The sequence below is a fragment of the Anticarsia gemmatalis genome, chromosome 7, assembly GCF_050436995.1.
Source record: "Anticarsia gemmatalis isolate Benzon Research Colony breed Stoneville strain chromosome 7, ilAntGemm2 primary, whole genome shotgun sequence".
NCBI lineage: Eukaryota > Metazoa > Arthropoda > Insecta > Lepidoptera > Erebidae > Anticarsia > Anticarsia gemmatalis.
The window spans coordinates 2,074,729-2,100,493 of record NC_134751.1 but is presented as its reverse complement, the minus strand read 5'-3'; the positions used below and the strand labels follow the sequence as shown (position 1 = coordinate 2,100,493).

Sequence of the window (25,765 nt, the reverse complement as noted above, 5' to 3'; positions counted from 1 at the left end):
ATTAGGTACAAGTTTTATTTGAATCTTTTCTTGTGACTTGCGTATTTTTAAGCAACCTACATTATCTACCTACGGGCCTTTAGGAGCAGTATCAAGAAACCTACAAGTTAAATGTAAGATTCTAACGCGAATGTGTTGGAAAGATTTTCACTCGATCGAGTAAGACTCGAAGCGATCAAATAGACTTATCTATAAGTACAGCAGCTCGATTCTCTACTACTACCGACTACCAACAACCGACTTGTCATCGAGAAATTTTATATGAAAATCTGATCAGTGCCTCTGACGTACGCCATAGGAATTTTTTTGGCAGTACATTCTAAATATAAAACTTTTGATACTCGATAGTACCGACTGAACTGAATGGCGCTACAGAGCAAAAGTCTATGTGTCACTCTTATTACGCATTATAATATGAAGTTCCCTCGCCGTTTCTGTTTGTTGGTCTGCGATAAGCTTAAAAACTACTTAACAATCCACCAGTAGTAATATAGTATAATAGATCGTTTTTCGATGAAGGTTATAGCTTCTGACTTTTTAAGGCCACCGGTAATAATAAAAAAAACTGGACGTCTATCTATTCTTAAGTTGTTTGTAATATTATATTATTATACTATTTGGCTATAAAAAGTCATATAACCAAAGAAATAAGTATTAAAACTCATGTCGAAAGCAAAGCCACGTTCAGATTGGCTGCAAACAAATATTGGCTGTTCCGATCAGAGCAGTGACCTAGTTAGTGTGAGGGTATGTTGACGTAATGTCTTGTAGACCTGATAGATGTTCTCTGTTAGTGGGAAGACGTTATTTAGTAGCCTTATTTAGTGGACGTTTAGTTAATGGACCATAGAAGTGATATTGAAGGTGTCTTGTTTAGTACTCTTTAAACTTCGGTTCATTTGAAGATTACGAAAGAAAGGTCAATAAAAAAAAAAGAAAAAAAAAATCCAAAGTAATTACAATAAAGTTTAAAATAATAAGGGCTTGTTTCACGGCTTATAAACAAGTGTTAACTTATCTATCCCATATAGATGGTCATAGCAAATGTAAAAAAACAGCTGTTAAAATTCCCTTATAAACGTAACTGATTCTTTTCCGGAAGTGTAAATTACTCAATACTGGCCTTAAATATTAAGTAGCTCTGTCTCCATTCACTTAATTTTAGATTTAAAACACATTAACTTCACCACCGAGTGTAAAATATCAAATAATAATATGTAATAGGTAATACCACTATTTTCGTGCAGTAGTAACTTCAAAAACCTGAGGTTTCACAAAATGTTCTCCAAATATTGACGACGAACGACCAAGTTCAATTTCAAAAGCAATATCCTATCTTCGACGCCTGTAACTTATATTCAAACAAACAAACAGCTGTCGAAATACGTGTTCTTTTAAGTTTTCTGGTTTGCTATCTTCAGGAGTAGGTAGTTTTGAAAAGCAGTGCACAAAAACTAACAGAAGAAGATTTTTTTTTAAATATCGAATGGTATGTTGAATGATCCTGAATAATATTACTTTGTAAGTATGAATCAGTCCTATCCTATCCCATCCTCATTCTATAAATATGAAAGTTTTGACCACATAACATACGTTAGTATAGATGGATGTGTGTTTGTTACTCTTTCAAGAAACTGCGGTACGGATTTAATGGTCCCGATACACTGATAGTTTATAATTTGAATTACAACAAAGGATACTTTTACCCAGCATTTAATTCAGGCGGACGAAGCAGTTCACGTAACGCTGTAACGAACCGCTTATGTGTTTATATTGTATGCCTAGATAGTCCCGTATTATAAGGCACCTATAACAAAATTACAAAAATATTTTCAATGTAGTTTAAAATAAAGTTTTTAGAAAACGTTTGTACATTTATTAAAACGAAAGTGTTGATAAAATGGAGAATAAATAAAAGTTTGTAGCGTAAAATTGGGAATATTTTTTTAAAGATTTTAGAAAAAATATCTTTGCTCTTTTAAATTTTGCATAAAAAGATAAATCAAAGTTCAATTATGCTTGTGATGGCTATAACTCTTATGCTTGATTATATTTTGTTGATATCTCCAAGTTTTGATAAACATTTTCGTGATATTTTCTCTTCTTTTTCAAGATAGTTGATTAGTTTAATATAAAACAACGTATTTATATGCTTTTATGTTCCAGAATTTGAAAAATATACTCAATAATCTGTGCTGATAAACGTAAAATAATAATTAGGTAGTCGGTAGTTGTTTCAAAACTGAAAGAAAAACATTGACACAAAACCGTCTAATTCTTAATTAATATTTGAAATCCAGCGTACCTGTTTGATTAGATGCAATGCTTAAAGTAGTTCCTACTCTTTGGCAAGTACGTAAAGAAGAACTCCGGTGGTGTAAGTCGGTAGGCTAAGCTCGTCGGCTGATAGTCCACCTCACGTCCCTGTTTAGCCCGTATGGAGATATGGTGCATGAAGGATTTCTACCGAAGACAAAAAAAACAGATCAAGTACCGGGTTGGTATTGGGTTAAATGTACCTTAAGCTATAATCGCTTAGAAACCTTACTTTACATCAATGTCCAAGTTGTTTATTTCTCCACTTTATCTAAGACATTCAAACGCATTACTAATTGAACAAAATGACTTAATGAGACAGTTTTCACAATGAAATACAAGGATATTTTTACATAATTTTCCGGCACGTGTAAAGTTACTATTTATATAAATCCATTTAATGATTTACAAGTTTAGTAATTTGAATACAATATATTAGCTTAGCCTTTGTTCCAAACGATGTTGGAGTCGGCTTCCAGTCACACCGAATGCAGTTGGGTACCAACTACCAGTGTTTTACATGAAGCGACTGCCTATCGGACCTCCACAACCCAATTACCTGGATTATGACACGACACCCTTCGGTAAGACTGGTTGTCAGACTTTCAAGCTTCTGACTACTGTGAACGATTGTCAAAGATCTTCGAAAATGACAGCTGGGACCCATAATTTAACATGCCTTCTGAAACACGGAGAAACTCGATATATATAAGGTGGATCCCATCCACAGAACAACCTCGGCAAGCGTGGCTTAACCACAGAGATCGATCCGTGCGGCTGTTGTTAACTTAACCACGAGCTCCTCAGTAACTTGAATATAAATAGACCCTTTTGCAAAATATCTTCGATAAATATTGTCTGGACTTGGCCCGATGCCCGTCACCGGCATCGGCAGAGAGATCCTATTCTCTCGGCATTACATGTAGAAATGCTGAAGGACTGCATCATTATGCAATGTATTGCATCATCAGGAATCCATGATGCATGAGATCCTTAATTCTGTTCTCAGACCTGACAAAGAGTCCTGACAAAGTACCTATACTTAATTGACGTTATTATTTCGAGATACATTTTATAATGCTTTATGCTATCAAACGAAGCTTGTATAAGAAGAAATTCGTGTGGCTCAATATGGTAAGTTAAATATTTTTACGTAACTATTGACGTAGGTGTCGACAACATGACTTCCGAGTTTTTTTGGTAACAAAATATTTACGAAACTGTTTGGTTCATTAATATGCAGGTAAGTTGAATATAATGGAACATATGCTTATTTATCATGTTTTGTTACATTTTTGTTGCAATTTAATTATATTATTAGGTGGTTGACAGGCTGTAACCCCAATCATGACGTAGGTATATGTATGTGTATGTAGGTAGCTTATCATATTTGGTTACCACCAAATAATCTATCTTAGATCTATGATCTATGATCGACGATAGCTCGCAGTTCAGCTTAGTAGCTACTAAGATCGGGCGCGGGTCGTCTCTTTCAATAGGTCCTGAACACGATTCAAACGCGCGCGATCGTAGCGTGTTGTATTGTATGATGTGTATCCCGCTATTAATAATGTAATCTAGCCGCATAACTGATATCCGTGCTTAGCATATTCATCGATCTTGTTTTCTTTATTTCTAGAACTTCTCCATCTCGCCTCACTATTACACAATACAAACTTAAACTCAAAGCATTATTATCATTTTCGAAAAGTTTTAACCTTAAAATTATACGGCGCAGAATTTTCAATGAAAACCGAGATGATATTGGACGATAGTTCGTGAACTATTCATGTCCCGTCGCCAGCTGCACAGAGCGCAAAGTTCAGTGTTATTAAAACTATTTCAAAACTAACTTCCCTTATAAAAACTGTAGTAACTCGTGCTGTGAAAATACTACTTTTCTCGGATGAAAAATAACGCTACGTGGAGTTTTGTAGTTAAGAAGTCATCATGAAATATTTAGAGTATTTCTCCATGTATATCTAACTTTGCTTTAAAAGGTGCAAAATTTTTAAACTTTGTACTGACTTACTCTTTGTTTCATACTTTCTCTTTTAAAAGATATGTTAGATACAAGAGGTATTAACCGTTTAACCAAATTAATTGCGCTCAGCAGTGGTACAGTAATGAAATGTTTGTTTTTTAAGAATTGTCTAAATTTACAGCTACATGCATATTAATTCTTAAAACCCCGGCCGTAGCACGAAAAATTTTATTTTTTCCTTATTTTCGTCGAGTATTTTTCCAGTCAAAACTTTTTGACTAATGTTTATACTGAAAGTTGGAAACTCGGACGAGGAAATTCCCGCAAAAGAAATTACGCATGAAATTGAGATATTTTGTTACATTTACTCACGCTCTCATTAATTTGAGGGGAGCCAGATGTTGTTTTTTGATATCTGAAATTAGCATTTTTAGTTTGTCATCTAGACTGCTAATATTTTTGCGTCGCCCAGCTCCGACCCCTTTCGCCTAAATTCTCAATGAGATTAATTAGTTTATTATTAAAAGCCGACACTTTTCGTATTTTAACCCGCTTAGTTTCAGTTCCAATTGTTTTTGCAAATAGCACAGCGATAATTTATATTAAACTGTCTGACCCGCGTAACTTCGCTTGCGTCACATAAGAGAATCATAATTTTCCCCGTTTTTGTAACATTTTTCACTGGTACTCTGCTCCTATTGGTCGTAGCGTGATGATTCCCTTCCTCGATAAATGGGCTATCTAGCACTGAAAGAATTTTTCAAATCGGACCTGTAGTTCCCGAGATTAGCGCGTTCAAACAAACAAACAAACAAACTCTTCAGCTTGATAATATTAGTATAGATATTCATATAGATTGGAGTGGAAAAAATGTTTAAGTATCTTTGTTTAAAAACTAGAAAGCATTAATGATTCCTCAAAAACAGATGATGTTAAGTTATAAATTTTCAAAATTGTATAAAGTAAAATTCTTCGAATAAATTACCGAGCACTTCCGGTTTACAAAAAAAAACATATCGATATATTTTAAATATCTAAGCACCGTTAATTAGGAGAGAGTAAAGTCCTTAATAATTATTTACTTTTGCTTCCTCGTTCATCAAAGTCGTTGCTCTCGAAGTATAAAGAAATTATAAATAAAAAAGGAAACTTTTGTTCATTCACCTTTAATTATTTCAAAATACACTTTTTTAATATAACAATTTCCGTCTTCATTCATGGAATGGAACATAAAGAACAAAAGTTTTGTTAATTTATTTTTAGGTAAAAATAGGAACTTAGTTTTTAGATAAAGTATTGCTGTGTTTAATTTGGAACGTTACAGGGTGGAATAAAATTGTAGTAATCAATTAAAGATTTTATTTAAATTAACAGTAAAATAGCATTGTTCATAAACAATATTCTTTTGCACTGCAATTAATTATATACTCAATCACAACTATCACAAGCGTAATTGATACTGAACTTGTTAAAAGTTATAACATATGTATATTTTAAAATTATTTTACTAACGAAAATAATAATATTATTCTTCAATTTCGTTTCGTAAAACTAATATTTTGATCAAACTTGACATCGAAAATATTATAACAGAAAAACAATTAATCAAATTCAATTTTGATTTACGATTTGACAGATAAAACAACACTCTAGAGTAATAATGTAGAAAAAATAAATTTTAAACCAATTTGAACACTATACACAATAAATTAGAAATATTTTTTGAAATAACATATTTCTTTGTTAATTTTGTACGAATGCAGATTAACTTAGGAGTAAAATTTACTTTAAAGATCACTTATTATGCTGCTTGTGATGATTTAATTAGTAATCACATTCATTTCGTAGACTGTACTTTTGGTACTACATTTTATCAAGAGCAATAATATGATTAGTAAGTAATGTACGAAAAGAGTCATGGTAACCTTTTTTATATCATTACAAGTAGAATATATTTTTTTACAATGTTTTTTTTGCGTAAAACACTTTTTACTAAAATCTCACTATAATAACTTAAACATAACTTGCTATCTCTTAAATTAATAGTGGATTAACGGATCTCTGATCACGTAATAAAATAACAAAAAATATAACCTATACTAAAGCTAATTAATCAAGCGTAGATAAAAATAAATTGCATGACTTGCTATACGAAAAATCTTTTTTGACTGATATTATATTGTAAGATGGATTGCACACTGGGCAGTGGGCGTGTTGAAGGCACATTATTATTAATTTATTTTGAAAATATCATAACTATTTTATAATCTTAAAAAAGGATGTATATATGCGCTAGACTATAAAATACGTGCCACCTATTTTAATTCGCAACAAGCCGTCTTAATGAAGGCGAAAAAAAACTATAACATTACAATATTGTGTTTGAATTATTTTATAGAATTAGTACTGTTGTGATCAGCAAATTGATAAATGATTATCTTGCTGTACTTTGCAGCCATTATAAAAAGTCCCTACGATATAAAGTTCATGCGGGTTGTATCATTTAAAACAAACTTTAAGTAATTCTAGTGTACAAACGATAACTTTTTGAAATATCTTAAAATTGTATAAGCTTTTTAGCTTTCAAAACGGCTTATGTACGCTTAGTGTGTAAACTCTTTAATAAATATAATATGATGTGCCTTTTTTGTTACATTGCACTTTTTGCGACGAAGCAAGATAAGTTAAATACAATTAATGGATTTATTTATGGCACCGTTCAAGATTGCTAGGGTACAGTTTGATATCATTCGTCGTTTTAATAAACTAGTTTTCTATCTTATTCTTAGGTAGCACAATTGCATTGACGGTGGTTACAGGGAGTATCGGCTTGTGATCACAGCTAGTGCAATATGAATTATCAAACAAGTCTAGGCAAATAGTGCATTAGTTCATTAAACCCTATGCCATCTTAGATAATAATCATGTGTCACATAAGTTAAAGAACTATGTTTTTTTTATCAACACTTTAAAGGACTGTATTTGTTTCGCAAGCCTCTAAACACTGAATATTTTTTTTCAAAATGCAATTTAACCGCAAACAAAATGCTGCTTCACAACCCGTATGGTGATCCATTTCAGAGAAACTAAGATAACGTGTGACAAGGGTCCTACTTTATACAGAAAAAGATAAAACAAAGGCAATACTTTTGAATACGTTACAATCACATTGAACAGATAATATTTATTTACGTTGATAATACTTTTCTAAGAAAAATAAAATTAGTTTTTGGGATTCCAGCTTTTTGCATACTATATTTTGAGTATACCAAACATGTATGCAGTACAAATTCGTGTAGTGAGGACTAACTTACAAGTTTTGAACGATTGCGCTTCCAAAAGAATTTTTTTCTCAGCTTGTAGACCCACCAGACCCTCAGATGTTTCCTCTTAAAAAATATTGTAATGGATTTATATAATAATTTTTATTTAATAAAACTAATCATAAATAAAATGGTTTTAATACATTTATTAAAAATAACTTAAACAAAATACATGCGTAAATTAATAGAATAATAAATAGATAACTAAAATATTTATTAGTTATTAGAACCAGGAAGTGCATAACTGCATTTGATATTGCATACAATAATATTATAATATTATTTCTTGATAGTATTTAATAAAATGCAACTATTACGATACAAGGTAAAGTATGCTCTAAGTCTCATGACTTAAGTTCGAAAGTAGAATATTAGTTAATAAATTAATGATTTACTTCAAGTATAGAGGTATTAACAATAAACTAAACTACTGAAACTATCAGTAAAATTCCATTCTTGGACTTGCAACTGCAATTTTTTAGCAAAGAAAAAATGTTAGTTACTATTTGCCCAGCCCGGTATTCAAACCCTGTACCTCCATAGCTTAATATGTTAATACGACTTCAGAGGTAGCATAAATATTCATACATACACTTATTTTAGTAATTAAATACTTTATATAAATTCACGATAGTAAGCCAGTTTTACAGCCTGTAGACAATTGCCGGATACCTATCAAATACATAAATTGACAGAAAATGTAACTATCTGGTACTTATCCGCAAGTTATCAAACCGTTAAAATGTTAAAATTAAATAATACTTTGTACTTCACATTGTACACACCAAAGGTGTTAGATAATTAACTATCTACTTCTAGTAATATCAGTTAGGTACTGTATAAATACTAATTGTAAACATCACTATTTGAAAAAGCTTACGACTTTATTATATTAATTCAAACACAACCGCAAGTTGCGAAATGTAAACTGCAAACCGCAAATCGCAAAACGCGGATTGGAAACCGCTAACCGCAATGCAACTGCGATGCAACCGCTTGCTTACAATTAAGGTAACTATTAATTCGATAAACATTACATTACATTTTGACGTTCTTTATCGTTCACACAAAAGCTTTACGTATGTATTTAAATACATTATTTACGAGGTTATTTTTGTTATTGTAAAAACTCTTCATACAAACAAGCGCAAGAAAATAATACAGACTTATTATTAAAAGCATTTACACTGCAGTTTGTGACATTCGACTTTTTAGTCTATATTACAAATTAATTCAACAATTTATTTACATAACAACGAATATTTCCTTTGAACTAACACTTCACGTTAGCGTAGCGTTGTGACTTTCATGGCTGCTGCCTCCGAAATCTTGGATCATACCTTCAATGGACACATAAGCTCCTGAGAACAGAGCGATAAGGGAGATGAGACCAATGATAATGTTCTTTATCATGTGGTAGCCGCAGAAACCGAAGCCATCTTCCCAACGGTGGACGGTGTCGATGACAACGGGGATCAGAAGACCGAGGGTCGAGAAGAAGACGGCTCCGACGAAGCTGATGACCAGTTCCAAGTTCGGGAAAGCTGCGGCGATGGCAACTGTGAACAAAAGTATAAAGTTAATGATAAATAATATTTTAAACAAAAAAAATATATATTTATTATGATACTAGGGTTGAACATTTGTCACTAAGCAAGTATCGACTTTTTTTGTCTCTTTCTCATACTTGCAATTTTTTTTTTTACTTTTTTATAAATTTACTCTTTGTTACCATTAGTTCGTCATATGTATATTAAATACTCCCTATTAAACACTACATTACCAAATCATGGATAGCAACTAAATAAGCAGAAAATGCTATTTCGCAATTGCAAACAGAACACCTCTCTAAAACCATTTTCATCTGCAAATTCTACACACAATTCAAGACCTACCTAAATATTTATGAAAAGCTAGATTAATATGCTTCTAACACTATAAATATTGCAAGCTGACAACTGCATTACCCAGTCCTATAGTAAATTAAGCGTTCATAGGTAATAAATTGGATGCACGTTTAATTAAGTTGTGCTAAGTGAAAAACGACTAGGCTCTTAACCACAGGAATAGCGTTTTGGTCACTTTATTGTGTAGAAAGGTAATTAATAATTGAAGCTCAAATTGTATATCACATTACGTAGCCGATGTGTGTAAAAAAAGTGTTAAATTTTTTTGTATAAAGCACATTAAAATTTGATATACAATCTCAGTCCAGTCTCGCACGATTTTTTATTGTTTTCCAATTGTGCTGTTTTCTTTTATTTTTAAAACAATTAAATACGTGATATTAAACGGGTTTCTTTTTAATATTAGAATTAAAATCACTGTTTATTAATTATATTGCACATGACGCATCTCTATTGCAGCAATTCACTGCATATCCACCAATAGTGAGTAAGAAAGAAAACAAACAATAAAAAACAATAAAATATTATACAAATAACACCTACAGCTAAATTATAATAAGTAATATCCCTGTCACTCATTTCCACAAACAATATTTAAGACCATTGAAACTCAGTGAAGAACAAGTCGAAAGTTTTGACACTAAGAAATAGCGTCCAAAGAATTCGTAACTTTCTCTTGAACTCTACAACAATTCTTCCAGTGAAGTTTTCGATCTCAAGAAGACTTCCAGTCTTCATTTACATTTTGGAATAATATTTCTCGCATAAATTAAACAAAAAAGTATTGAGAATGGTCAAGAACTTTGTTACAACTGATATTCTTGCATACATATATAACGATGCACATAAATATGCATTTATTAATGAATGGAAATAATTAAGCAAATTGAGTAGAGTAAATGATACTTCGGTGTTGTTATTCAGATGAAAGTAAAATACATGTTTTTAATTCTTGTATTTAATTACTCCACTCATAGCGATCGGGGTAAATCACGCGCTGTCTATGAGGAATATGAGGATTCATTAATTCACCACAACCAGTTGTAATGAACGTAGCAAACCAGGGTTATGAAAACAAGACATTTAATGATGAGAATATTGGCCTAATATCAATCCAAAAATCGCTTAACTTCACGCGGTTTACCGCAGCTATGTAAAATTGAGTTTTAAACTTTCATTAAATATCTGAAAGGTCAATGTACTGTATAACTAAACATTCACTGAACCTCCTAGGCTATTTGTTATGGTTAATTACAATTCCAATTACGTCAAATTTAGTTTTAGTTTAAGACTTATCTATATTTACAACGCGTGGCTTATTACATGGACATGTCTGCAATTTACAATTAGGTAGTTAGTCTTAATGCATCAAACATTTTAAGAATTAGAAGATAAAGTGTATTTGATCAAAGAATCGTAACAATTTTATAAATGCGAAAGTTTTTTTTATTGTGGATGGATTTAAGTTACTAAAGCTTTACGTAAAATATACAGAACTCATTTTTATCAAATCTTGTATAGATACTAATAGCTTATACCTGGATACTTTTAATTGATTACCCGGGAAATCTTCGGGTCGAAGTCGCGGGCAGAAACTAGTATATTTATTTTTAATCGATTGACAAAACTACTAGATAAGTAATAGTTTTCTTACAATTTTAATATCTGTCACGCTTCTTTATAATTGATACCCTAAGCGAAGCAAATGTCTTTAAAAAGCTATAAAATTAAGAAATTTGCAGATTGACAATATTTTTGCACAGTTTACGAGCTTACAACAATTACTTTTATAGTCGACTATCACAACTTTAATTGAAAAATGCAGTCAGTCAGCAAGTAAATTGTTTCTTCGCTTTAATGTTCGTGATTACATTATTAATTTTAATCTGTCTAAGGGATCTTGTGAAATCATAAAGTTGTTAGAGTAATGCTCTCTTGGGAAACATTGTGCTTTCTATTGTTTTAAACTTGAAAGGATTTTAATGTATCTTTGATAAACTTTTTATTGGAACTCAATAATGTAGTAGCAGAGTAAATATAATTTATTTCTAAGGTACAGCTCTGTTGATAGCTAAGTGCAGACTGCAAGCGGCAGCAACGGCATGAGTTATGAAAGCAAACGGCAAAAGTAAAGTTTTTACCCGCATTGAAAAAAAGTAGTATTTCTATTTGCATAAATGTTATTGATCATTATTGAAAAATCTATTTTGAAAATTGTTGGTTATGTAAATAAAAAAATCCACTTAGCAATATTATGTTAAGAATCTTTAATACGAGATTTAACCACTTTATTTTTTTTTCGATATAGCCAATTATAACGAAAAATAAAAGCTTCTCAAGCTTTGATCTCAAGATCGGGAAAGTCTTGAAAATATTCTCTCTAATATTTATGTAATAACTTTGACATTGACCTCTACGCCGAAATTCTTAGATTATAGTAGGTTCTGTAAGTAATTCCTAGCACGCCTCCAAAACCCTTTTATCTCAGAATTCGTGTATTATTTCTTACATTTTCTTCCACAAAGAAATTCCTGTGCAAAGTTAATGTAGCTATTGTGAGTCTTATGTCAGGAATCGAAAAATACTGAGGTTAGGAATACAAATTCTTAACTTCAGAATGTTTCAAGGATTTATTGAACAGTGTTAAAGGTCGTTGACTTAAAATTTGAAGTATTCGGTATGTTCTCGAAGAATAGTTGTATTGGAAAATTCGGAAAATATGTGTTTTATTCAGAACTTCGAAACTATTTCACTAAAATGGTTACAAATGTAAATGGAAGAAAGGTCGCTGTTTGTCTCTATTTTAGTCAATACAATTTAGTCCACCCAGTTCCATTATAATATGCATATTTGAAGAGCAAGAATCATTTGCTGGTTTAGAAATAATAAAATGAATATTTATTACCTGAAACAGTAACCAAGCCAGTTCTGATGGCAACTTGGACGAAGTTCTCGTACTTGGACTCCTTGCCTTTCCTGGTCCTGGTGATCATCTCCATGGGCACGTAGAACTGAAGAGCGTATGACAGGAATATCACGACAGCCATCAACAGCTTGGCGGCTTGAGCGATGCTGAAAAAAGAAGTCGCATTTTAGGGTACCTGTGTAAAATACGGACACATACCATTATTCGAAACACGAAATATTGTTACGCGACCATAATTTGTGGCAAGTGTTGCTTGTTTCCGAACGGCGTACCTTTCAGACTTTCAACGCCTTGTTAGTCGCCTGGTCTCGGTTAAAGTGAAACCTGCATGAGGTTTAGAAAATAGATAAGTTGGATTCTCTGGTACAACTTTTTTTGTGTACTTCTCATATCGTCATTATTATTTTATATTAATTATGTTTTACTGTAGTGCAAGTCACTAGGCAAGAAATGTATCGTTATGTAACAATTATACTTAAAAACAAAATTTAATGAAATTGACAAAAAAATTAGCACCTGTTTAATCTAAAAACTTTTTCCTGCACCTGTGACCTTCATAACCGGTGATGATGGCATACATATAAGTGAAAATGTTATATCAATTCTTACCTTATGTTTAATCATGGCAACGTACTAATTTAAAAGTTAAATTAGCAAGTACTAGACTTGCAGACAGACTCAATTAAAACGATAAAATTTACTTATGTATGTATTATATTTCTATACATATTGTAGGAACAAATTACTGTAAAAAATGTATTATATGGTGTTACCAAACCACTGTAACAATAACACTAAGTTATAGCAAAAGATTTTAAGGACCAAAAATTGCTGAGTACGATGGCAAGGTCCATTAAGCTTCGATTGCCTCATCGCTAGATCAGTCAACGTAATACAAGTGTTCTTTGCACTGTGTCTGAGTTCTGTTTGCTTCCAACTAGACCAATTTGTGTTCAAATGGTTTGGCGGCACCTATGCTTATTTGATTTTTAGCTCATTGGTCGAAGGTATACTAAATACAACGCAGTATTAACGTAAATGGCCTCAACTATATGTCCGTATATGAAGAGATCGCGAGATAAATTGAACTCTCATATAATGACAGATTAGCTACGGTAGAAGAAGGGAAAGGAGGCATTTTCCCTGCAGTGGACAGTACGTAATAATAAATGGATTTCCCATACAGTCCCATGTTATAATATATATTTTCATTCCCCATTCATATATCATAAATATCGACTCTTACTGGCTCTTCGCCAGAGTCATACATAAATAATAACTGTCATTATTTTTCTTGATTCCCATTAATCAGATTAGAACTGCGAACAAATAATTTCCTACACAAGATACTTTTTAGTAGCAAACATCTCACATTTAAAGAAACTTAAAAAAAATTTTAACAGTCTTTGGGCGCTGATCAGTTTGTTTTTCATACAAATGTCGACAGTGGCTTGGATTTGATTGTCGAAGTGAAAGCCTTAAAATTGCCCTCTGTTATTTTTCTTTCATCATGCTAGATTGACTATTTATTGGTTCTCCGAAGTACAGAGACGTTAAATTAAAATATTAAGCGGTCACTAAACTCAACTAATTGGGGCAAAAACTGTTTAAAACCACACGACCTAGCCATAACCTTTAGTCCAATTGGCTACGTGAACAGATATTACCACCAACCGCATTCTACTAAAACTGGCTACAAGTGCCTTAAGTGCGCCCTCTAACAATAATACCTACCCCACAGAAACCTTCACATGCATTCAATTAAAGCACATTCAGAGAGTTTACATCTAAGTTTCCTTTGCTTCAGTTACTAAGTCCTAATTAGCTCTTAATGAGTTTGTTACCCTCATTACAGTGGCAAAAACTAATCACAAAGTTCCCGCAGTTAGTATAAATTTAAGTAAGCATGCTAGGAATATTAATGAAGTTGGAATTAAAATATTAGTGGAAAGGTATGTAATGCAAGTTTTTGTTGTTTGTTTAGATATCTCCTGCAGTAAAATAGTTAGTGTATCGGGAACCTTTATATTACATTAATGAACGACAAAAATACGATAGGTACCGAACTTTATTCAATACGTATATCAGCCTAGCCTTTCTTCCAAGCTATGTTGGAGTCGGCTTCCAGTCTCACCGGATGCAGCTGAATATCAGTGTTTTACATGGAGCGACTGCCTATCTGACCTCCGCAACCCAGTTACCTGGGATAACACGATACCCTTCGGTAAGACTGGTTGTCAGACTTTCAAGCTTCTGACTACTGTTAACGACTGTCAAAGATCTTCGAAATTGACAGCCGGGACCCACAATTTAACGTGCCTTCCGAAACACGGAGGAACTCGATATGTATAAGATGGTCACCCATCCACAAATCAACCTCGGCAAGCATGGCTTAACCTCACAGATCGATCCGCGCGGCTGTTGTTAACTAAGCCACGAGCTCCTCTCGCGTACGTATATTTATCGTATATGTATAACTAATAAGATATATGCGAAATTAAATTCGTCTTTAACATTTTCTGTACTAAATAGCACAATTTTTATAAAATTCAAAAAAGAGATAAGTATTAAGATAATTCGAAAACAAAGTTCTACATTCAGCAACAAACAAGCTGGAATAAACCCGTGCGGCTAAATTGGTATATTTTCATCTAAGATACGACACAGATGTAGGAAATACGTGATTATAACTACAGTGAAGTATAAAACAATAATCTATCTATTTCAATTTGAAACTAAGAAGCATTTCAACGAATAACTGAAAAGCTTCATCGCCTAAAGGTAGATGTACTCTTTATAGACCTTCCAGGAAAGGTCGAACCAAGTCAATATTAATATTGAATATGATTTGTAATCCAAGCTCAGACCTCAACAGAATCGTATTGGTGTATTCACCAAGATTTAATTAGTTTCATTGGCAAAATTGACGAGACTAAAGACAAAGTTTGATCTTTAAATTAATTTATAGAATTTAATTTTAATGTTATAGTCAATATTTTGGTACAGATTCATTAAATGCAATGCTATGTAAAGCGCTATTAGTTATTTTGATTCAAATTGATATCATTAGTTTTCTGTATATGAGAATTTATAAAAGTTAAGGGTCAAAAGATACGCCAGTAACTTTGAGCGATAAAAATAGTCTGCGTCGTAAACTAATATAGTATCTCATCTGTCAATTTGCCACCTAAATCAGTTTTGGTCTTATGTTTCCAAGAAGTGCCAGACACACAATAAGTTTGGCTTCATAAAACTGCTTTGAACGGTGCGTACATTTTTTGTGTATGTAACTTAGAATTTGGTACAATAAATAGTTAGGTGTGATTTCAAGAAAACCTATTTTTCAGTTGCGGGTATATTTAATCAGACACACATAACTGATAAAATTGCGAATTCTAAATGCACTATAGCCAAGGAATATAAATATTTATTCTACCCCGGATAAAGATTTGCCATAACGTTTGCTATTTCCTATAAATAACGGAAGGGATGAGGGTACGAAATGGACTATAGACCCCAAATATATTTGAATCGAAGTTAGTATATTTACGACTAAACCCTTTTGGGATCATCAAAATAATGTCGAATAAGAATATACAACAATTTATAGGTAAGTTCTTGCTTTTCTACTACTATTGTAACTTAAACTGTAACTGTAATTTCAATCCTTTTTATTTAACATAAAACGAGACTTACACGTCTCAAAGCTAAATTAGATAATAGAGGTAATATTTCTAATTTTATGTTTTCACATTATTTTATTAGAATGCGCAGGTTTGTTTACAGTATATCAAACATTCTACGGAATCACCTAACGCCTAGTATTAGTCGGAAATCAAAAAAAATGCAACCATCAAACATTTGAACATGGAACATGGAACATGGAACAAAATCACCTAAAATGACTATAAGGACAGAAAATTGCAACCAGCCTGTAAACAACACTCTTTATAGAATAAAAAAAATACTTACATATCTCCTTCAGGCAAGTTCAAGGTCACAGATCCCTTAGCTTCATCTCCATACTGCAAGTAGCCGAAGAATCCAACAATTCCGTACAAGGTGATAGCGATGATCATAGACACGTTTAGTACCCCGGGACAGCCGAGGAAACGCTTGGGGTTCCTCATCTCGTTCTCAATGGGCATCACAACACCGATACCTTCCATGGCGAAGATCGCTGTGCTGTAAATAGAAAAACCGATTGAATTGCAGGACTCGATTATATATTTTATGTTGTAAAACGTTAGTTGTACAATATATTTACATAGATACATACTAACACGCCTTATATACCCGAAGGTGAAGGTAGAGTTGAACAAAATACACCCGTGTTTCGTTATTAACAGTGATAGTCTTATGCAATAGGGGGCGAGCCTATAGTCATAAATATATCATGTTTCCAAACTAGGGGTTTTATAGAAAAAGTCTAATATTTACCACAGAGGCAGGTTTAGACATTATAAAAACAGAAAGAAATTTAGTAGAGAATTCACTGCAACTTTAACGTGCTATTGAATATCACGCAATTTTATTTCACTTTATTTGCTAGACTTTTCAATCACTTGCAACTTGATTGAAATTGAGCAAATAAATAAATATGAGTGATTGTGATATTCCCTTGTCGTATTATACTCCGTCCCAAATTGGCCTACTATAGGAATATTTTATTGGACAATTGCAGACGTATCTATAGATTAGGCGCGCAACATAGTTAAATGTTTACGAGTAGTCAATATAAACTATTATTCATTACTTTAATTGTTCAATGACACGGAAAAGACTTGTGGCGTCTTTATGTAATCAAGGCTTTCCTAGTAGATTATGAATAAATCATACTTCCGAACATTAGGGAAATTGTTTTGTCTAAATTGTATAATTTTGAAAAATAGTTTAGCAGAACCTTTTTCATATGGATGAACAATTTGACGTAGGACAAAGTAATTTGAAGCGATCGTGGAAAATACTAAGAAACTTTGTGCCTAGTCTGTTTCTATGGCAAAGATATTTTCTAAATCAAAAATATTACTACTACTCGGTACTTGTATCTAACTAATGCCTATAAGTATTAAAATTTAGGAAGGTAGGTAACTCCTAATGAAATCGAAGAAAGAAAACGTGAATAAGTTTGTTATTATTTTAAAATATTTCATGAGCCGCCTCTACTCATCTATGTATTTCGTACTTAGTAATTTGTACAATGCGTTGGATCTAGTCTTTTACTATTTATGGATTTCCTACCAAAACATCGAAGGATAACATAATCAGCAGCATTAGAACAAGAACAAAAAACTATTGTTTTCTTCACTTACCTCATGAACAAAGGCCAAGTAGTAACACTAGCGACCATCACCCTATCAGTGACTGGAGGAAGGTCCACGAACAAGTAATACATGGTGATTGAGAACACAATGAGGATGAACACGTTGGCGATGGCTGAGAACGGCACTAGGTACTTCAAGTTTCTGATCTGACCAATCAGAACGAGAGGCACGAGGGTTATGGCACAGTACGCTTGGATTGACATGAACTCTGGGTAGTAGAAGTCCAGAACCTGGAAAGAAGGACAATAAAGTTATTTGCTATATTATTTGTACTTTAAACCATTTTTTTTTGTTTTATTAAGCCAAGGTTTTTTTATATGTATATAAAAAAACCTTGGCTTAATATTTAGTAAGTACATTTAAATTTATCAAAGGTAAAATGTATAAATTGTTCGCATTAAAATTTGTTGCGTTATTACAAGATGAAAAATTTTGTATGTCTGTCTGCCTGTCTGTTGCGCTTTCACTGCTTAACCACTGAGTGGATAATTATGCAAGAACGGAGATAGTCGGAGAGTTGATATCAAAATCAAATAGATTTTTACCCAATTTAATTGCCAGCGGCACTATACAACTCAACTCGTGTGAAAATAATTTATTATTTTATAAAAACCGTGAGGGAAACTTCATGTAATAAACATAATTATTCAGACTCTAATACTACGTGTTCGAATTAATTAAAGTCATTTTTCTTAAGCGCCTTATTCATTTCGCGGAGCAATGTTGTTTATACTTGTTGCCATTGAAATATACATAGGCGCAGATATATATGCCTAATGTAGCAGCGTTGACGGTTAACGAAAGATAAATTGAAGATTTTTTAAATGTTTCGTGAAAAATGTTTTCGTCCAAATAACTACTGCTATTTTTTGGTTTTTAAACACTCAGTCTTCATTAATCGGGTAATTGGTACTGTGCTTATTTACATGGTAAAATAAAGTTATTCTCCTTACCTCTTTCAAAGAAGATCCAATAAACACGACGTAGACACATAAGACGCTGAAGTAAGTCACTGTCATTGAGTAATCCACTATCGATCTAAAACAATAATGGTTTTCTTAAAAATTGCTGGATCTAGGTAGTTTTGTCGCAAAAAATAAGGACCAGTGTAGAGGCTTTTTCGCATTGTTTTTAAAGAGTATCCGAACAGATATTGAACAAATCCAGTAATCCGCCTTCGTGGCGCAGTGGTTAAGGTGGTCGCCAGGCCACTACCAGTGCGTCGTGGGTTCAATTCTGATACGGAACAAATACCTATTTGTGCGTCCACAAGTAAATTCGTGTCTGGTTGTATTTTGTGTCTGTTGTTTTCATAGTTGTAAAAGTTCCCACAACACAAGAGCAATTCATGGTGCGGGGTTTGTCGTCTAAAAAAGAATCTAAATTCTTGTCGAGACAGAGTCTTGCCTACCTTGTTGAATACACTACCGCTCGTTTTACAGTTTGTTTGATGGTCTTGCATAGAATTGTATAAAAGTAAATCATAAATATCTCATTTTTCATTTTTTTGTACTTACTTCACTTTAGGTCCAAATTGTTGTAAAGGCTTCGGCCCAAGGGTAAAAGCGGCTCCACAAGTTTCTGAGAAACTAAGCGAAGGTTTTTTCAACTTTACGCAAGAGTCTTGGGCTATCCTTACCTGAAAACAAAAAAAAAAGATTACTAAAACATACTTAATAGGTATTACGCCTTTTTTTCATAGGGGTATTTAGGTACCCGAGAACTTGATTGCCTCTGTGGCGCAGTGGGTAAGGTCACTACGCTGCCACCATTGCGTGCAATTGTGCAATCCACAAATAATTTTTCGTGTCTGGTTCAGCGACCACCATATAAAAATATGTTCACTCATCTTTTGTCAAAATTCACAGTACATGGACGCAAAGATGGATGCCCCAGTTTGAGAGTCGTTAACCCTTATGTCAAGGTTAAATACGCCGTATAAAAACGTCACGTAATACATTGTTTGTTTTATAGAAAAAATGACATAATTGAGATCAAATGCCAAACGATTTAATAACATCGGAAGCCAAGTTTATTGACTTCGTATATAAATTTTACAAGATACTTGAACAACCTCGTAGATTTAATTCCGCAAATTTCAAAACTTGAATGACTAAATTGTAACTGTAAATTAAAAATTATATTATCTTACCATACAAAATACATCGAATATTACAAAAAGTAACTCAGTTTGTCTGGCATTCATGGCAAAACTACAGACGCCAGCAAGATGAATTTAATCAAGTGTCACTTATTCGGGAAGGACCACCTATTTTCTTACAAATCTATACTAATATTATAAAGCTGAAGAGTTTGTTTGTTTGTTTGAACGCACTAATCTCAGGAACTACTGGTCCGATTTGAAAAATTATTTCACTGTTAGATAGCCCATTTATTGAGGAAGGCTATAGGTTATATATCATCACGCTACGACCATTAGGAGCGGAGTAGTAATGAAAAATGTTACAAAAACGGGGAAAATGATGACCCATTCTCTTTTACGTGACGCAAGCGAAGTTGCGCGGGTCAGCTAGTTCCTTAATAATTTGTACAATAACTCAATATAGTCGGATGGATTACAGTCAAATATAGAAACGCCTAAGCCTTTTTATTTTGGCAAAAACGCTGAAGGATAGAGTTAACCGATGATAGTATTCAAAAGGCAGAAAGATAGTAATCATCCCATCGCAAAGGGTAAATCCCAACGGAACTCGCAATCGGTCACTCTACGAAACGATCAAACCCTTTGGCAATCACATTAAACATTTTCTATTAACAGAACGGGTTTCAACGTAAAACATCGATTAAAAGACTTCAGTTAAAAAGTTTCAAGCTTTTAAGTCGGCTCACTTTTAAAGGCTTCCCAATTACTTTCTTGTAAAAGTTTCGAAGACTCTTTTGTCTTTTTTGAAAGAATATTTTTGTGTAATTTTACGGGCAAAGGGTCACGAAATGGACATATTGTTGGTTATTTTGATCGAGTTCTTGTTATAAACAACTCTAGGAATGTGAAAAATATGTATTTTACTCAGTAGGAATGTTTTTAAATAATTTTGAAGATCCGCTTAGTACAAGGTATTGTAATATTTGCCGATATTCGCATAAATATGTTAAGTGCCGTAAAATATTGACAGTTATACAAAATCTTAAAAAAAATATGATTAATATATTATTTGTCTTAAAAACTAAACATTTGCCTATTAATAAATTCCATAAACTTTCTGCCAATTCAATGTCCAGACTACCTATTACTTCAATCATTAATAAGCATTTGTCACCTAAATCTGAAGGGCACCAAATATTTAGATTCCTTGGAAGAAATAGAACCTTTTCAAAGGCTCTTGGAACAGTTCATAGTAATTTGATTTGAGATAAATAATTCGAGGTATTTTGCTTAAATCTTAACAAACACTTATAGTTGTTATCGGGTTGCTAACGGCAGATTTCTTCAATAAAAGTAAATCAAGGTTTTTTTTACAACAAAATTGATTTTAATCTAGCACTTGATATTACAATATCTCAAGATGTTTGTTGCAAGACAGATAAATGTTCAAGAATCAATTTTTATATCGTCAGGATATCTGTACAAACATGTTCAATGTACATATTTCTACAGATTCGATACTATCGAGATTCGAGAATCTGTCAAAACCTTGAGAATTATTTATCGAATAAAAATATCTGAAGATGGAAGAACACTGAAGTAACCAGTAAAACATTATTTACTTAATGTTTTCTGTCGGTGGAAACTTGAAAATGGCCTTCTTATATTATGTATACAGTAGGAACAAAACAAGTTGTTAGCTGTTTCTAATAAAATAAAAATAAATTAGTATTTTTTTAAACATGACAGTTCCTATAACCTAGTAACAATCTAACATTTTGTATCAAGGCAATTAAATTATTCCTTATGATTATTCTATCTTCTCCATATTCAATTACCATCAAGAACTGAATAGCTACAAACCCTTTAATATAGTATTAAACTATTACGGTATCTAACCCACAGGCTTTCGGCTCATAATAGCTAAAGTTGTAACCAGGAAACGGACGAATGATACGGGTATCGTACAAGGGCCAACGTCCCTTCAAAGTCGTAACCTTAATCGTGGATCGAAACAGATGATGCTTTAATGTTTTAGTTGATTTTGAGAACCTGTGTATTTTAAAATATTTTCTAATAGTAAAACAATTTTTATCTGGTAATACGTGTGGCATAATGATATGGAGATTGATTAAAATCATAAGCAGATATCTTTTTGAATTTTAATGTGTTTCTGTAACGTTGAATAAAAGTATCGCGAGAAAATGTTTTCTTGAGAATTCTTCTAACATGTTTTTGTGGCGTATGAACTCAGGAGTTTTTCAAGCATTTCTTGTAGTAATTAATGTTGTTCTAGAGCTCTCAACCCGAAGTTGGGCAGTTCTTTTCTACTTTGGACAGAAGTCTTACCTTAAAGACCATTTCCAGTAATAGAACAGTGTCTCTAAAAGGGAATTAAAGAAAATAATAAAGTATACTTACCACCATAGCAACAGTATGTGTGCAAACAAAACCAGCGATAATAGTTCCTACGATTCCAGCTGCAAGGCCTGAGTTCTTGAACGCTCCAGGCATCGCCAGGATGCCGGTACCAAGACATGCTTTCAGCAGATGTACTACTGATCCGATTGTTCTAGGGGCAAAGAAAATTTGTTATTAGCAAATAATTTTTAAGTCTTGAATATTAAAATAGTAATGACGTTTTTATGTGTTTTTACAAAAAAAAATGACAAGAGTTGACAATAATTGTTTTGTGTAAAAACACAAACAATTGTGCCTTACAAAAAAGCATCTTTTGAAATGGTTTCAGAGTTTTTGTGGTGTTAACGGTACTAACACAAAAATATGTATTTTCACAAAAAAAATTACAAAAAGAAAATGGTTACTATATTATGTTGAAAGATTTTTTGTACAATGCATGTCGCGTGCAACTTTTGTTTCACTACTTTTTAACATAACTGTTTTTGCTACACTGTTTTACATTTTGAATACCGTTTATTAACTATTATTAGAAAACGACAAAAACCATATGCTATTACTTTTTACGTATCATTAAGGAAGACTACATCTAAGTATCTACTAGTATTATGACTAAAACAAGATAATCATCTTTACTAATACTATACACAAATGGAACACTGTGTGCAAATTATGCGTATGTCGAATAACAAAACTGCTTAGCATCTAAATTAACTTATTGTTTCGGAAAGAAGGAAGTGTTAATGACTTTGCGTAGTGCGTATTTGGTATAGTCACAAAACGAGACATTAGTGACGCGACTTAAGTGCTCAGAAGACACGTGTTTACTAAAGACGTTTTGAAACACGTGAGGATTGCAAATGGTTTTTGAAATGGTCAAATATTTTTTTTATTGAGCTGTAAGCTTTTGTGCTACTGAAATGAAAAATGCTTAATGTTTATGTGTGTTTCCTTTTCTGTAGTCAATAGTTGAACTGTTTTTGATAACATTTATTATAAGTAAAAGGATAATTTTATTTTACTCTAACAAACAGGACAAGGGACAGTTTTGTTTTTTAAATTAACGTCGATAAATTTTATTATTACTATTACTAATAATGCTTTTGTTTATAATAAATTGATTGTATTTAAAACAAACACAATAAAAGGCGTTCTTTATTTTCCAATTAATTTGTTAATTATTTCCATGCCTTTGAAAACGTTGTTTGTTTTGAACATAACGGAATAACGACAATTCCAAGAATTCCTGAATTTCGCAACAAATATTTATGTTTTATTAATTGTTTGAGAGAATAATAATAATTTTAGGAACATTTTGTATGGATACTCAAAAGCTTTTGTACTTTTTCAAGGTAAATTGGAACAATTCACACGTTATGCGTTAGAAATATAATAGCTATAATACTAGCCTAGAATTAGCAAATCATTTTAAATTTAGTTTAAGCTTATTGACACATCGTGGTATTATTTAATGTAAGATCTCTATCCATTTTTATCCGTATATGGCATTAAGTTTCTATTCAAGGTCATTTTCGAAGGCATGTTTATACTCAGTTTAAAATAGTCGTATGAAAGAATTCAGAAGAATAATATTGCCCATCATTTTAACTTTTTCGTTACTATTGAGAGTACTCAACCATAATCGATTAATCAAAAATTTAAATTAAATAAAAATCGACAAATTTAGTGACTAAGTTTTATTACTACTTACGAATTCGGATGCTCCACAGTCCGGTGTTCAAATGGATTGTATGGTTTCTCATCGATCGCTTTGGAAGCGATACTTATTGATGACTGGAATCCAGGATTACTGGTTAAATCCGCTCTGAAAATAAAGAAAAACATATTACTATAATTATATATCTATATATCGCTGATTGTTGGCAGCTCCTCGCATGATCAATTATTGTATCAACCACATTGTAAAACTTTTTGGCGATTGAAAAGAGTGGCCGTGAGTTTCTCGCTAGCTCTTCTCATAAGGCTCTACCCCCTTTCCGAGCTAGTGGTAGATTCAGTAATTGTAACGACTATCATAAGTGTCAATATTTGACCTAAATGAATAAATGATTTGATTTTGATTTGATATAATTGACATTGTAATAACTTCGAATTTTAAGTAGTTTTTAAGGAAAAATTTGATAGATCATGTAGAATCTAGATTTGGTTTTGAAAGACAAATATACATTCAACCCTACGGATTATAGATTACACTATACTAGCTGTCCACCTGCGTCTTTGCCTACGTGGAATTTCCAAAGATCCTCTCTTAGTGCTCCTCTTCCCTAAGGAATCTTCATACCAAATTTCAACTTTATCCGCTCAGTAGTTACGGCTGTGCGTTGTCAATTAGTCAGTCACTCGGTAACTAAAGAGCTTAATATAATATTTATATATTGATTAAAGGATGTCATGTCCTCAACATCAATTCGCAATAAAAATAACCTTTAGTTCATCACGCGACAAGTTTTATCGATTCTTCTCGACGATAATTATCTTTATGCTTTTCTGAGATTAATAACAAAGTTTAAATTATGAAGGACTACTTTATAATCACCATTAAAAGAAGAACAATTTATGTAATAAGCAGTACTTAGAAGTATTTTTATCAGTCGCAAGACAACATTTTATTCTTTTTTATGGCTAATTAAAAATTATGAGCGGCCGGACCAACTTTTCTACTACTTTATTTTTAAGAGAAACCACAAATCATTTTCGTGTAAATTACGGACGGCGTTTACAAAAATATTATTTTAAATTAAGTGCGAAAGGTATCAGGTAAACTGTTTACCTGATTGTGCCATGCAAGGAAGGGTTTTGTATTTAACAGTCTATATTTTTCCTTTTCTTTTCAATTTGATTCTTGTTTGGAAATAGATTTTTCAGCAAGAAAGTTTAGATACAAATAAAAAATCATCTTGAAATCATGTATTGTATTCATGTATGGCTTAGATTTAACAGATAATTTTACAACTGTTTCTGGTGTTCATTTACCGATTGAACTAGAACAGTATTTATCACATGAAGTAAACAAGACATCGGATTGATAGCCTTGCTGTAATTTGTAAACAGTTTACTATTTTCACAATTAATTTACTCAGACTAAATAAAACATCATTTCTCAAATTCAATTCTCCGAAACAAGAATTCCGGAAACCGAAATCTTAACCACTTCACTTCCAAAACTAATCGCTATCAAAGCAGGTGCAATCTCTAAAAAAACAACAAACTTCGCAATATCCAAACAGATCCGTAAATAACTCTTTCATCAATTGACCTTGTATTGTACAGAACCAATCATACGGAACCACTGTCAATGAAATTAAACTATACCGACGAACATTGTACGCTTCGCTGATTTGTTTGCACATTGCGAAGGCTGTAACTCAAGAGTTCGAATCCTCAAAGTGATGAGGTGTTGAATATTACTAGTAGATAGACTGCCTCCGTGGCGCAGTAGTTT

The 25,765-nt window shown here is 32.5% G+C and overlaps 1 protein-coding gene across 1 annotated transcript in view; it reads right to left on the bottom strand.

Annotated features, from left to right (window-relative positions):
* Window positions 1–7,754: 7,754 nt before the first annotated feature.
* The window catches only part of LOC142974268 (proton-coupled amino acid transporter-like protein pathetic), a 36,256-nt gene continuing 18,245 nt past the window's right edge, over window positions 7,755–25,765 (bottom strand). Inside the window, exons 3-10 of the mRNA XM_076116472.1 lie at window positions 24,014–24,127; window positions 22,306–22,456; window positions 19,298–19,419; window positions 18,734–18,818; window positions 17,769–18,010; window positions 16,429–16,641; window positions 12,436–12,602; window positions 7,755–9,182 (exon numbers count right to left, since the gene is read on the bottom strand). Of these exons, the coding sequence (XP_075972587.1) occupies window positions 8,905–9,182; window positions 12,436–12,602; window positions 16,429–16,641; window positions 17,769–18,010; window positions 18,734–18,818; window positions 19,298–19,419; window positions 22,306–22,456; window positions 24,014–24,127 (1,372 nt within the window). The 3' untranslated portion in view covers window positions 7,755–8,904. The remainder of the gene's footprint in view (window positions 9,183–12,435; window positions 12,603–16,428; window positions 16,642–17,768; window positions 18,011–18,733; window positions 18,819–19,297; window positions 19,420–22,305; window positions 22,457–24,013; window positions 24,128–25,765) is intronic.